This window comes from Lolium perenne, chromosome 2 (assembly GCF_019359855.2).
Source record: "Lolium perenne isolate Kyuss_39 chromosome 2, Kyuss_2.0, whole genome shotgun sequence".
Taxonomy (NCBI): domain Eukaryota; kingdom Viridiplantae; phylum Streptophyta; class Magnoliopsida; order Poales; family Poaceae; genus Lolium; species Lolium perenne.
In genome coordinates this window covers 216,311,358-216,325,573 of record NC_067245.2, presented here as the reverse complement: position 1 = coordinate 216,325,573, position 14,216 = coordinate 216,311,358, and the positions used below count along the sequence as shown (strand labels likewise).

Genomic DNA, 14,216 nt, shown 5'->3' with positions numbered 1-14,216 from the left:
TATATACGAAGCATACATCGTTACATATACCTTGCCGTGTAGGCCAAGGACTTATACAAGACCAGATCAACTACAACTCCTATTCAGGTTACATACATTGTTTAACACTCTCCCTCAATCATAACTTATCTAAGTTAAGATTACGTCTAAAAGCATTTAACTGACTAGTAGAGAGTGCCTTTGTAAAACCATTTGCTAGCTGATCCCCTGATGGTATGAATCGTATATCCAAAAGCTTTTTAGCTACTCTTTCACGAACAAAGTGATAATCCACTTCAATATGCTTTGTCCTTGCATGAAACACAGGATTAGCTGAAAGATATGTAGCTCCAATATTATCACACCACAAACACGCAGCTCTCGGTTGTGGTACTCCTAGTTCTCTCTACAAGATTTGTACCCATATTACTTCAGCAGTAGCATTTGCCAAAGCCTTATACTCAGCCTCTGTACTTGAACGAGAAACTGTAGGTTGTTTCCGTGCACTCCATGAAATCAAATTAGACCCAAAAAACACAGCAAAGCCACTTGTAGATCTCCGATCATCTGGACAGCCAGCCCAATCAGCATCAGAAAAGGCACTGACATGAATAGACTCAGACTTGCTCAGCCGTAAGCCAACATAGATAGTTCCCCTCAAATATCGCAAGATTCGTTTCACTGCTGTCCAGTGAACTGTAGTAGGTGCATGCAAGAACTGACAAACCTTATTTACTGAGTAAGCAATATCAGGTCTAGTCAAAGTAATATACTGCAATGCTCCTACAATACTCATGTACCGAGTAGAATCCTCATCACTCAACACATCACCATCAGTAATAGACAGTTTCTCCGAAGTTGACAAAGGAGTGTCAACAGGCTTACACATCTTCATATTTACTCGGGACAGTAGATCATTAGCATATTTTTCCTGAGACAGAACAATACCATCCGTAACTTTCCTGACCTCTATTCCCAAGAAGAAGTGCAGCTCGCCCAAATCTTTTAGAGCAAAAGCCATGCCAAGATCATGAAGAAGAGCATCAACAGCTGTATCTGAGGAGCTGACTACAACAATATCATCAACATATATCAGCATATAGATAGTTACTCCCCCTTTGTTGTAGAAGAAGTATCAGCGCGAGATGCAGAAAAACCAAGTTGTTGGAGCTTAGAACTGAGGCGAGCATACCAAGCTCGAGGGGCCTACTTCAGACCGTAAAGAGCTTTCTGAAGTTTACATACATAATCAGACCGAGAAGAATCAACATATCCAGGAGGCTGCCGCATATAGACCTCTTCTTCCAGAACACCATGTAAGAACGCGTTCTTCACATCAAGTTGCCTGAGCTTCCAATTTCTCGACACTGCAAGTGACAGGACTAAGCGAATAGTGGCAGACTTGACTACAGGACTGAAGGTATCCTCATAGTCAACACCATACAATTGCTTAAAACCTTTTGCAACTAGTCTAGCCTTGTACCGATCAATAGTACCATCAGCTTTACGCTTGACCTTATACACCCATTTACAGTCGATGATATTGCGCCCATGACCAGGAGGCACAAGACGCCATGTATCATTACGCAAAAGCGCCGAAAATTCTTCATCCATAGCACACTTCCATGCCGGATCTCCCAATGCTTCTTGAACAGTAGTTGGCTCTCCAGTAGATGCAAAATTAGCTAACCGAAGCTTATCATACCGCACACGACCATCAGTGATAATTTTAGGTTGCACAATACCATGTTGTTGACGTGTACGTGGTCGTGCAGCCACGGGATCGGGCACAGGCACAGACGACACAGCGGATCCAAGACTGTCAGACGGGGCAACCACATGGGATCCCGTCGCAGCAGACGACGCACTGGAGGAGGCCGATTCAGCCACAGAAGATCCAGGCGCGGACGCAGATGCTGCAGGCGAATCTGCCGCAGCTGACGCCGATTGGGCCGCAGTCACCGTCGCGGGCCCGGAGACAGGAGCGGTCGGGAGGGTGGGCGTGTTGGAGATATGTCCAAGAGGCAATAATAAATGGTTATTATATATCTTTGTGTTTATGATAATGTTTACATATCATGCTATAATTGTATTAACCGAAACATTGATACATGTGTGTTATGTAAACAACAATGAGTCCCTAGTAAGCCTCTTAACTAGCTTGTTGATTAATATATGATTAGTTTCATAATCATGAACATTGGATGTTATTAATAACAAGGTTATATCATTATATGAATGATGTAATGGACACACCCAATTAAGCGTAGCATAAGATCACGTCATTAAGTTATTTGCTATAAACTTTCGATACATAGTTACCTAGCCCTTTCGACCATGAGATCATGTAAATCACTTATACCGGAAAGGTACTTTGATTACATCAAATGCCACTGCGTAAATGGGTGGTTATAAAGGTGGGATTAAGTATCCGGAAAGTATGAGTTGAGGCATATGGATCAACAGTGGGATTTTTCCATCCCGATGACGGATAGATATACTCTGGGCCCTCTCGGTGGAATGTTGTCTAATTAGCTTGCAAGCATATGAATGGTTCATAAGAGACCACATACCACGGTACGAGTAAAGAGTACTTGTCAGGAGACGAGGTTGAACGAGGTATAGAGATACCGATGATCAAAACCTCGGACAAGTAAAATATCGCGTGACAAAGGGAATCGGTATCGTATGTGAATGGTTCATTCGATCACTAAGTCATCGTTGAATATGTGGGAGCCATTATGGATCTCCAGATCCCGCTATTGGTTATTGGTCGGAGAGAGGTCTCAACCATGTCTACATAGTTCGCGAACCGTAGGGTGACACACTTAAGGTTTGATGTCGTTTAAGTAGATATGGAATATGGAATGGAGTTCGAAGTTTTGTTCGGAGTCTCGGATGGGATCCGGGACATCACGAGGAGTTCCGGAATGGTCCGGAGAATAAGATTCATATATAGGAAGTCACTTTCCAAGTTTGGAAAATGATCCGGTGAATTTATGGAAGGTGGTTTCTAGAATTATCCGGAATAAATCACTATGGAAGGTGGAGCCCCTGTTGGACTCCACCAACCCTAACTTGCCCACCAAGTGGGAGGGTGGAGTCCATGGTGGACTCCACCTCCTTGGCCGGCCAAGCAAGGGGGGAAAGGGGAGAGTCCCAACCCAACTAGGTTTCGTCCATAAGGTAGTTTTTCTGTTGGGGTCTTATTCGAAGACTTTGGGCAAACCCTTGTGGTTCCACCTATATAATGAGGAGGAGAGGGAGGGGCAGCCTCATGACTTGGCCGCACCACTGATGTCTACGCGCGCTTCTATTCCTGTAGACAGTGTTGGGCCTCCAAGAGCAGAGGTTTGTAGAACAGCAGCAAGTTTCCCTTAAGTGGATCACCCAAGGTTTATCGAACTCAGGGAGGAAGAGGTCAAAGATATCCCTCTCAAGCAACCCTGCAACCACAATACAAGAAGTCTCTTGTGTCTCCAACACACCTAATACACTTGTCAGATGTATAGGTGCACTAGTTCGGTGAAGAGATAGTGAAATACAGGTGGTATGAATGTATATGAGCAGTAGAAACGACGCCAGAAAAGTGCTTGCTGGCGTGTAGTAAGTAAACATGCAGCAGAACAGTAAATAAACGGAGATTGCAGTATTTGGAAACAAGGCCTAGGGATCCTACTTTCACTAGTGGACACTCTGAATATTGATCACATAATAAAACCACTCTACACTCTCTTGTTGGATGATGAACACCGCTATTTGTGTAGGGCTACAAGAGCACCTCAATGCCGGAGTTAACAAGCTCCACAACATTCGATATTCATATTTAATTAACCTTAGAGTGCATGATAGATCAACACAATTATACCAAGTACTAACATAGCATGCACACTGTCACCTTCATACTATGAAAGGAGGAATAGATCACATTAATACCATCATAGTAATAGTTAACTTCATAATCTACAAGAGATCATAATCATAAACTAGGCCAAGTACTACATGATGCACACACTGTCACCATTACATCATGGAGGAGGAATAGAGTACTTTAATAACATCACTAGAGTAGCACATAGAGTAATAGTGATACAAAGCTCATTGCAATCATAAAGGAATATAAATAAGCACTTCACTATGCTATTCTGAATTACTCTCTGACAAGATAACATCCAACTCAAATTTCATAACTCAGTGAATAAGTATTCTGTGAAATATAGCCTAAGAGACCCACACGGTGCACACACTGTCACCTTTACACACGTGGGACAAGGAGCCTCCGGAGATCACATAAGTAAAATCCACTTGAATAGCATAACGACATCTAGATTACAAAGCTCATCATATGGATCTCAATCATGTAAGGCAGCTCATGAGATCATTGTATTGAACTACATAGGAGAGAGATTAACCACATAGCTACCGGTACAGCCCTTAGCCTCGATGGAGAACTACTCCCTCCTCATGGGAGACAGCAGCGTTGATGGAGATGGCGGTGGTGTCGATGGAGATGCCTTCCGGGGGCACTTCCCCATCCCGGCGGCGTGCCGGAACAGAGACTCCTATCCCCCAGATCTTGGCTTCGCAATGGCGGCGGCTCTGGAAGGTTTCTCGTACCGTGGCTTTTTCGTATCGAAGATTTAGGTCACGGACCTTTAAATAGGTGAAGAGGCGGAGTCGGAGGGCTGACGAGGCGGTGACACAATAGGGGGGCGCGGCCCACCCCTTGGCCGCGCCACCTACATGTGTGGGTCCCACAGGGCCCTCCTCTGGTGACTCTCGGGTGTTCTGGAAGCTTCGTGGAATTCTAAGATGCTGGGTGTTGATTTCGTCCAATTCCGAGAATATTTCCTTACTAGGATTTCTGAAACCAAAAACAGCAGAAAACAGGAACTGGCACTTCGGCATCTTGTCAATAGGTTAGTTCCAGAAAATGCATAAAAACATCATAAAGTGTGAACAAAACATGTAGGTATTGTCATAAAACAAGCATGGAACATAAGAAATTATCGATACGTTGGAGACGTATCAGCATCCCCAAGCTTAGTTCCTACTCGTCCCGAGTAGGTAAACGATAACAAAGATAATTTCTGAAGTGACATGCTGTTATCACCAGAATTTAGCCAGAGCAGGAGATGGGCCGTGATTGAGATGGGCTTAGAGGATATACACCTAAAGAGTTTCGGAACCGGCTTTGGGCGAGAATTTGGGCTAGATTGCCCGTGTATCTGTAAATTATGGTAGATTATGTGTCGGTTAGAATTAAGAGATAGAGTTTAGCTCGTACACGGTTGGGTTTATTCCCAAGTTAGAAAGTCTACGGACTATAAAAATGTATCTAGGGTTATTGAAAAAGGAGGACAATCACTTTCACGACAAACCAATCTAGGCGCATCGCCACCCCTTGTTTCGAGGGTTTCTTCCGGGTAAGCGTCATGCTGCCTAGATCGCATCTTGCGATCTAGGCAGTATCTGTTTATTCGTTGCTTCGTGTTGTTCGTGTTGAAGCCTTGTTGATGGCGAGCAACACTGTTATCGTAGATGTTTTGGGGCTGACGTGGATACTTTTCTGATATACTTGCTTAGCTATGCTGCCCCTCAACATCTAGCTGCCTTTGCGCCTATCTTGGGTGTAAGGGCCGCATCTTGCTTAATCTTTGTTTAGTAGAACCGATCTGTTATAGTTGCTCCTTGTTCTCCAAGGATTAGTTTGATATCCGCATGATTAGGCCTTGCAAACGGGTTGAACGATCTAGTAGTGCGTAAGACATAGTTTGCTGATCCTAGAGGGATTGTTCCGGGAATCGACGTTATGTTGGTTTTTAGGCCTCTTTAGGACTAGTTTTCTATTATCTTACGTATCTGCCAGGCTCATCTACGTGTAGGATGTTCCGGTTATGCGGTGAAAACCCTAAACTATCGTAGATTGATTTATCTTGGTATTGATTAAGCAGGACCCCCATGTTAACGTAAATCCAACGTGTACCATGGGTCAATCGGCTCTTTGAGCCGATTCACAGAGTAACCTAAGAGCCGATCGGGGCTCGTATTTAATGTTTGCGTGTTCGCCATGCAGGAAACTAATCGAAGCAATCCAACACCTTCCTGACCAGGTATAGGTCAGGTGGCACGCCCTCGCACCAGCTAGGACGTGTGCCGGAGCATTGCGGGCCGTCACCCGAGGGACCAGGGCCCACCGCAGTCCTGGGAGCCTCCCGGCTCTCCTGTGTTGCCCGTCGCTGCTCGCCGGTGGGTTTTGGTAGGCAACCAACATAATCTTAATCATACTATTTAAAGCATGAATGAAGTGATTCAAAGCAATGGTAAAGACAATGATTAAACAACTGAATCATATAGCAAAGACTTTTCATGAATAGTACTTTCAAGACAAGCATCAATAAGTCTTGCATAAGAGTTAACTCATAAAGCAATATTTTCAAAGTAAAGGCATTGAAGCAACACAAAGGAAGATTAAGTTTCAGCGGTTGCTTTAAAATTTCAACATGCATATCTCATGGATAATTGTCAACATAAAGTAAAATGATGAGTGCAATAGGTAAACATGTAAGAATCAATGCACAGTTAACACGAGTGTTTGCTTCTAAGACAGAAAGAAGTAGGTAAACTGACTCAACATAAAGTAAAAGAATGGCCCTTCGCAGAGGGAAGCATTGATTGCTATATTTGTGCTAGAGCTTTTATTTTGAAACAAGAAACAATTTTGTCAACGGTAGTAATAAAGCATATGCATTATGTAAATTATATCCTACAAGTTGCAAGCCTCATGCATAGATTACCAATAGTGCCCGCACCTTGTCCTAATTAGCTTGGATTTACATGGATTATCATTGCATAGCATATGTTTTAACCAAGTGTCACAAAGGGGTACCTCTATGTCACTTTGTACAAAGGTCTAAGGAGAAAGCTCGCATTGGATTTCTCGCTTTTGATTATTCTCAACTTAGACATCCATACCGGGACAACATAGACAACAGATAATGGACTCCTCTTTTATGCATAAGCATTCAACAACAAATAATATTCTCATAAGAGATTGAGGACTGTTGTCCAAAACTGAAACTTCCACCATGGATCATGGCTTTAGTTAGCGGCCCAATGTTCTTCTCTAACAATATGCATACTCAAACCATTTGATCATGATAAATCACCCTTACTTCAGACAAGACGAACATGCATAGCAACTCACATGATATTCAACAAAGAAATAGTTGATGGCGTCCCCAGGAACATGGTTATCGCTCAACAAGCAACTTATAAGAGATAAGATGCATAAGTACATATTCAATACCACAATAGTTTTTAGGCTATTTGTCCCATGAGCTATATATTGCAAAGATAAAGAATGGAAATTTTAAAGGTAGCACTCAAGCAATTTACTTTGGAATGGCGGAGAAATACCATGTAGTAGGTAGCTATGGTGGACACAAGTGGCATAGTGTTTGGCTCAAGGATTTTGGATGCATGAGAAGTATTTCCTCTCGATACAAGGCTTGGGCTAGCAAGGTTGTTTGAAGCAAACTCAAGTATGAACCGGTACAACAAAACTTACATAAGAACATATTGCAAGCATTATAAGACTCTACACTGTCTTCCTTGTTGTTCAAACCCTCACCAGAAAATATCTAGACTTTAGAGAGACCAATCATGCAAACCAAATTTTAACAAGCTCTATGTAGTTCTTCATTAATAGGTGCAAAGTATATGATGCAAGAGCTTAAACATGAGCACAACAATTGCCAAGTATCACATTGTTCAAGACATTATACCAATTACTACATGTAGCATTTCCCGTTTCCAACCATATAACAATGAACGAAGCAGTTTCAACCTTCGCCATGAATATTAAAAGTAAAGCTAAGAACACATGTGTTCATATGAACCAGCGGAGTGTGTATCTCTCCCACACAAGCATGAACTTATTCAAACAAAACAAAAATTAAAACAAACAGACGCTCCAAGTAAAGTACATAAGATGTGACCGAATAAAAATATAATTTCAAGAGAAGTGACCTGATAAGTTGTTGATGAAGAAGGGGATGCCTTGGGCATCCCCAAGATTAGACGCTTGAGTCTTCTTGAAATATGCAGGGATGAACCACGGGGGCATCCCCAAGCTTAGAGCTTTCACTCTCTTTGATCACATTGTATCATCCTCCTCTCTTGACCCTTGAAAACTTCCTCCACACCAAACTCGAAACAAACTCATTAGAGGGTTAGTGCATAATCAAAAACTCACATGTTCAGAGGTGACACAATCATTCTTAACACTTCTGGACATTGCACAAAGCTACTGGAGGTTAATGGAACAAAGAAATCCATCCAACACAGCAAAAGAGGCAATGTGAAATAAAAGGCAGAATCTGTCAAAACAGAACAGTCCGTAAAGACAAATTTTTTAGAGGCACCAGACTTGCTCAGATGAAAATGCTCAAATTGAATGAAAGTTGCGTACATATCTGAGGATCACTCACGTAAATTGGCAGAATTTTCTGAGTTACGTACAGAGAATTCAACCCAAATTCGTGACAGCAAGAAATCTGTTTCTGCGCAGTAATCCAAATCTAGTATGAACCTTTCTATCAAAGACTTTACTTGGCACAATAATGCAATAAAGTAAGATAAGGAGAGGTTGCTACAGTAGTAACAACTTCCAAGACACAAATATAAAACAAACTACTGTAGTAAAATAAACACATGGGTTATCTCCCAAGAAGTTCTTTCTTTATAGCCATTAAGATGGGCTCAGCAGTTTTAATGATGCACTCGCAAGAAATAGTATTTGAAGCAAAAGAGAGCATCAAGAGGCAAATTCAAAACAAATTTAAGCCTAACGTGCTTCCTATGAAAGGGAATCTTGTAAATAAACAAGTTCATGAAGCATAATGCAACAAGCATAGGAAAACTAGACAAGCTCAACTTCAAGATTTTTAGCATATAGAGAGGTGTTTTAGTAACATGAAAACTTTTACAACCATATTTTCCTCTCTCATAATAACTTTCAGTAGTATCATGAGCAAACTCAACAATATAACTATCACATAAAGCATTCTTATCATGAGTCTCATGCATAAAATAATTACTACTCCCAACGTAAGCATAGTCATTCTTATTAATTGTAGTGGGAGCAAATTCAACAAAGTAGCTATCATTATTATTCTCATCAAGTGTAGGAGACATAGTATAATCATAACAAAATTTACTCTCCATAGTAGGTGGCACCAAAAGACCACTATCATTATAATCATCATAAATAGGAGGCAAAGTATCATCAAAGTAAATTTTCTCCTCAATGCTTGGGGGACTAAAAATATCATGCTCATCAAAACCAGCTTCCCCAAGCTTAGAATTTTCCATATCATTAGCAACAATGGTGTTCAAAGCGTTCATACTAATATCATTACTACTAGCATGCAAATAAGGTTCCATAGGTTTTTTAATTTCCGCATCAAACCATCCATGTCTTAAATCAGGAAATAGAATAAGAAGCTCATTGTTGTCCATTATGCCTAACTAGTGTAAACAAGAAACAAAAAGATGCAATTGCAGGATCTAAAGGAAATAGCTTTGAGCACTCACAAAGGTACCAGAAAAGTGTTTGGTTACCTGGGACCGGAGTGTGAGTACCTTTTACCTTTCCTCCCCGGCAACGGCGCCAGAAAAGTGCTTGATGTCTACGCGCGCTTCTATTCCTGTAGACAGTGTTGGGCCTCCAAGAGCAGAGGTTTGTAGAACAGCAACAAGTTTCCCTTAAGTGGATCACCCAAGGTTTATCGAACTCAGAGAGGAAGAGGTCAAAGATATCCCTCTCAAGCAACCCTGCAACCACAATACAAGAAGTTTCTTGTGTCCCCAACACACCTAATACACTTGTCAGATGTATAGGTGCACTAGTTCGGCGAAGAGATAGTGAAATACAGGTGGTATGAATGTATATGAGCAGTAGAAACGACGCCAGAAAAGTGCTTGCTGGCGTGTAGTAAGTAAACATGCAGCAGAACAGTAAATAAATGGAGATTGCAGTATTTGGAAACAAGGCCTAGGGATCCTACTTTCACTAGTGGACACTCTGAATATTGATCACATAATAAAACCACTCTACACTCTCTTGTTGGATGATGAACACCGCTATTTGTGTAGGGCTACAAGAGCACCTCAATGCCGGAGTTAACAAGCTCCACAACATTCGATATTCATATTTAATTAACCTTAGAGTGCATGATAGATCAACACAATTATACCAAGTACTAACATAGCATGCACACTGTCACCTTCATACTATGAAAGGAGGAATAGATCACATTAATACCATCATAGTAATAGTTAACTTCATAATCTACAAGAGATCATAATCATAAACTAGGCCAAGTACTACATGATGCACACACTGTCACCATTACATCATGGAGGAGGAATAGAGTACTTTAATAACATCACTAGAGTAGCACATAGAGTAATAGTGATACAAAGCTCATTGCAATCATAAAGGAATATAAATAAGCACTTCACTATGCTATTCTGAATTACTCTCTGACAAGATAACATCCAACTCAAATTTCATAACTCAGTGAATAAGTATTCTGTGAAATATAGCCTAAGAGACCCACACGGTGCACACACTGTCACCTTTACACACGTGGGACAAGGAGCCTCCGGAGATCACATAAGTAAAATCCACTTGAATAGCATAACGACATCTAGATTACAAAGCTCATCATATGGATCTCAATCATGTAAGGCAGCTCATGAGATCATTGTATTGAACTACATAGGAGAGAGATTAACCACATAGCTACCGGTACAGCCCTTAGCCTCGATGGAGAACTACTCCCTCCTCATGGGAGACAGCAGCGTTGATGGAGATGGCGGTGGTGTCGATGGAGATGCCTTCCGGGGGCACTTCCCCGTCCCGGCGGCGTGCCGGAACAGAGACTCCTGTCCCCCAGATCTTGGCTTCGTGATGGCGGCGGCTCTGGAAGGTTTCTCGTACCGTGGCTTTTTCGTATCGAAGATTTAGGTCAGGGACCTTTAAATAGGCGAAGAGGCGGAGTCGGAGGGCTGTCGAGGCGGTGACACAATAGGGGGGCGCGGCCCACCCCTTGGCCGCGCCGCCTACATGTGTGGGGCCCACAGGGCCCTCCTCTGGTGACTCTCAGGTGTTCTGGAAGCTTCGTGGAATTCTAAGATGATGGGCGTTGATTTCGTCCAATTCCGAGAATATTTCCTTACTAGGATTTCTGAAACCAAAAACTGCAGAAAACAGGAACTGGCACTTCGACATCTTGTCAATAGGTTAGTTCCAGAAAATGCATAAAAACATCATAAAGTGTGAACAAAACATGTAGGTATTGCCATAAAACAAGCATGGAACATAAGAAATTATCGATACGTTGGAGACGTATCAACCACCCATAGGGAGCCCCTGGCCGGCGCCCCTACCTCCCTCTCTCCTAAACCCTAGCGCCCCTCCTCCACATAATACTCCCGCAGCGCTTAGGCGAAGCCCTGCCGGAGTTCTCCACCACCACCGCCACCACGCCGTCGTGCTGTCGGGATTCCGAGGAGGATCTACTACTTCCGCTGCCCGCTGGAACGGGGAGAAGGACATCTTCATCAACACCGTATGTGTGACCGAGTACGGAGGTGCTGCCCGATTGTGGTACCGTCAAGATCTTCTACGCGCTTTTGAAAGCGGCAAGTGATCGTCTTCCGCAGCAACGAGAGCCTCCTCTTGTAGGCTTTGGAAATCTTCAAGGGTTAGTCTCGTTCATCCACTCGTTGATCCCGTCTTCTAGATTGCATCTTGGCTTGGATTGCGTTCTCGCGGTAGGAATTTTTTTGTTTTCTATGCTACGAATCCCGTAAGTGGTATCAGAGCCGTGTCTATGCATAGATTGGTTGCACGAGTAGAACACAATTGTTTGTGGGCATTGATGCTTTGTTGTCTTTAGTTCGAGTACTTTGCATCTTTGTGGCATGGTGGAATGAAGCGGCTCGGGCTAACTTTACATGACCGCATTCATGAGACTTGCTCCACGTTCGACATGCAACTTGTATTGCATAAGTGGCTTTGCGGGTGTCTGTCTCTCCCACCATAGTGAAGATTCAATTTACTCTTTCTATTGACAACACTAGTATCACCGTTGTGGTTCATGTTCGTAGGTAGATTGGATCTTACTCGAAAACCCTAAACCACGTAAAATATGCAAACCAAATTAGAGACGTCTAACTTGTTTTTGCAGGGTTTGGTGATGTGATATGGCCATGATGTGATGATGAATATGTATGAGATGATCATTATTGTATTGTGGCAACTGGCGGGAGCCTTATGGTTGTCTTTAAATTTCATGTTGAGTAGTATTTCAAAGTAGTTGTAATATTTGCTACATGAGGTGAACAACCATGAAGACGGCGCCATGGACATTGACGCTACGCCGACGATGATGGAGATCATGCCCGTTGATGATGGAGATCATATCCGTGCTTTGGAGATGAAGATCGAAGGCGCAAAGACTAAAGGGCCATATCATATCACATATGAATTGCATGCGATGTTAATCCTTTATGCATCTTATTTTGCTTAGATCGCGACGGTAGCATTATAAGATGATCCCTCACATTAATATCAAGATAATAAAGTGTTCTCCCCTCGTATGCACCGTTGCAACAGTTCGTCGTTTCGAAGCATCTCGTGATGATCGGATGTGATAGACTCTACGTTCATAAACAACGGGTGTAAGCCATGTTTGCACACGCGGAATACTTGGGTTTGCTTGACGAGCCTAGCATGTACAGACATGGCCTCGGGACAACAGAAACCGAAAGGTTGAACACGAGTCATATGGATGATATGATCAACATGTTGATGTTCACCATTGAAGCTACATCATCTCACATGATGATCGGTTTTGGTGTAGTGGATTTGGATCGTGTACCACTTAACAACTATGAGGGATGTTGTATTAAGTGGGAGTTCATTAGTAATTAGATTAAAACATGAACTAATTATCATAAACATAGTATGAGTAGTATTTTGAATTAATTTTGTAGTATTGGCATCCGTTTTTCTACCAGGCGCTTGTCTTGTAATTGAGATAGAAATACTGTTAAAGTCTGACAATAAACTTTATGGTCTGGTACCGTATTGTTAAAGAATCAAGAAATGATTAAGTCCTATTGCAAACTTTTAGTAAACCTCACATTGTTGATTCAAAGAAGTATGTTTTCAACTAGTACCTAAAGTTATCTTGTCTCCGTGAAACTTGAAGTTCAAATATGTTTGAAAAGTAAGGAGCTGAAAATTTAGTTTTCAGAAATTATCAAGGTATGAGATATATGTGATATCTAAGACCTTATTGCAAGATGATAGAATATAATTTGGTGAGACTACATAAACTCATAAGTTTTATGGGAATGTACGAAGGTTGAAGACGCAAGGCGTTCCAATCCTCCAACTATTGGGGCACTAACGATATTCGCATATCCATGAAGTAATCATCCTTAGTATGCACCGTTGCTAAGACTCGTAGTTTCATAGCATCACGTGATGATCGGGTGTTATTGATTCTACGTGTGCATACAATGGGTGCAAGCCAGTTTTGCACATGCAAATACTAAGGTTAAACTTTACGAGCCTAGCATGTACAGACATAGTCTCGGAAAGTCGTCATGATGGATAAAAATTATGAGTGAAATTGTTCATCATATTACAAAGTTACTAATAGTGAAATCTGGAACACTTGTCATATGATGATCAACTTCAAAATAAGTACCTCAAGGATATTGGTATTTGACCAACAAACCTAGAAGTTATTGAAGGTGAAGTGTTTTCTGAGAATGAGGAAAGCTAAAAGAGAAACTACAAAAGAGATTTTGGCAGAAAGAAAGAAAAAGACTAGAAAGTCTAGCTCAGGTGTATATAAATGATATACATGTTATGGATGTATTCGTTGTTTGGTCACATAATGAAATTCTTGGGTATTTGTACCAGGTTGGTTGGTATGAGATGTCATACAATACAACGCAATACAAGAATACGATGACCTAAGTGACTAATAAGGAATATGGTAATAATGCACGTCTGGAACATAATAAAATGTTATCATGTTTGTCGTTGGCATTCTACCTAGCCCTTAGAATTTATAATAAAGAACTTAATAATTGTTATTTTGCTCTGGTCAAATGAAAACAATGAGTTGTTCAAATTATGACATTACTCC

At 41.7% G+C, this 14,216-nt stretch overlaps 1 protein-coding gene across 1 annotated transcript; it reads right to left on the bottom strand.

The window, feature by feature from the left end:
- Window positions 1-385: 385 nt before the first annotated feature.
- Window positions 386-1,593, bottom strand: LOC139835729 (uncharacterized mitochondrial protein AtMg00810-like). The gene is made up of 2 exons (XM_071825591.1): window positions 1,197-1,593; window positions 386-1,047 (listed from the first exon to the last, which is right to left on the bottom strand). The coding sequence occupies exons 1-2, from the start codon at window positions 1,591-1,593 to the stop codon at window positions 386-388; spliced, it is 1,059 nt and encodes a 352-aa protein (XP_071681692.1).
- Between the last annotated feature and the right edge of the window lie 12,623 nt (window positions 1,594-14,216).

Coding starts and splice junctions, on each gene's coding strand:
- LOC139835729 (XM_071825591.1), bottom strand. CDS start 1,593: ATGGATGAAGAATTTTCGGCGCTTTTGCGTAATGATACATGGCGTCTT. Junction 1,048..1,196: donor ACTTCAGAAAGCTCTTTACG/GTCTGAAGTAGG, acceptor ATATTGTTGTAG/TCAGCTCCTCAGATACAGCT.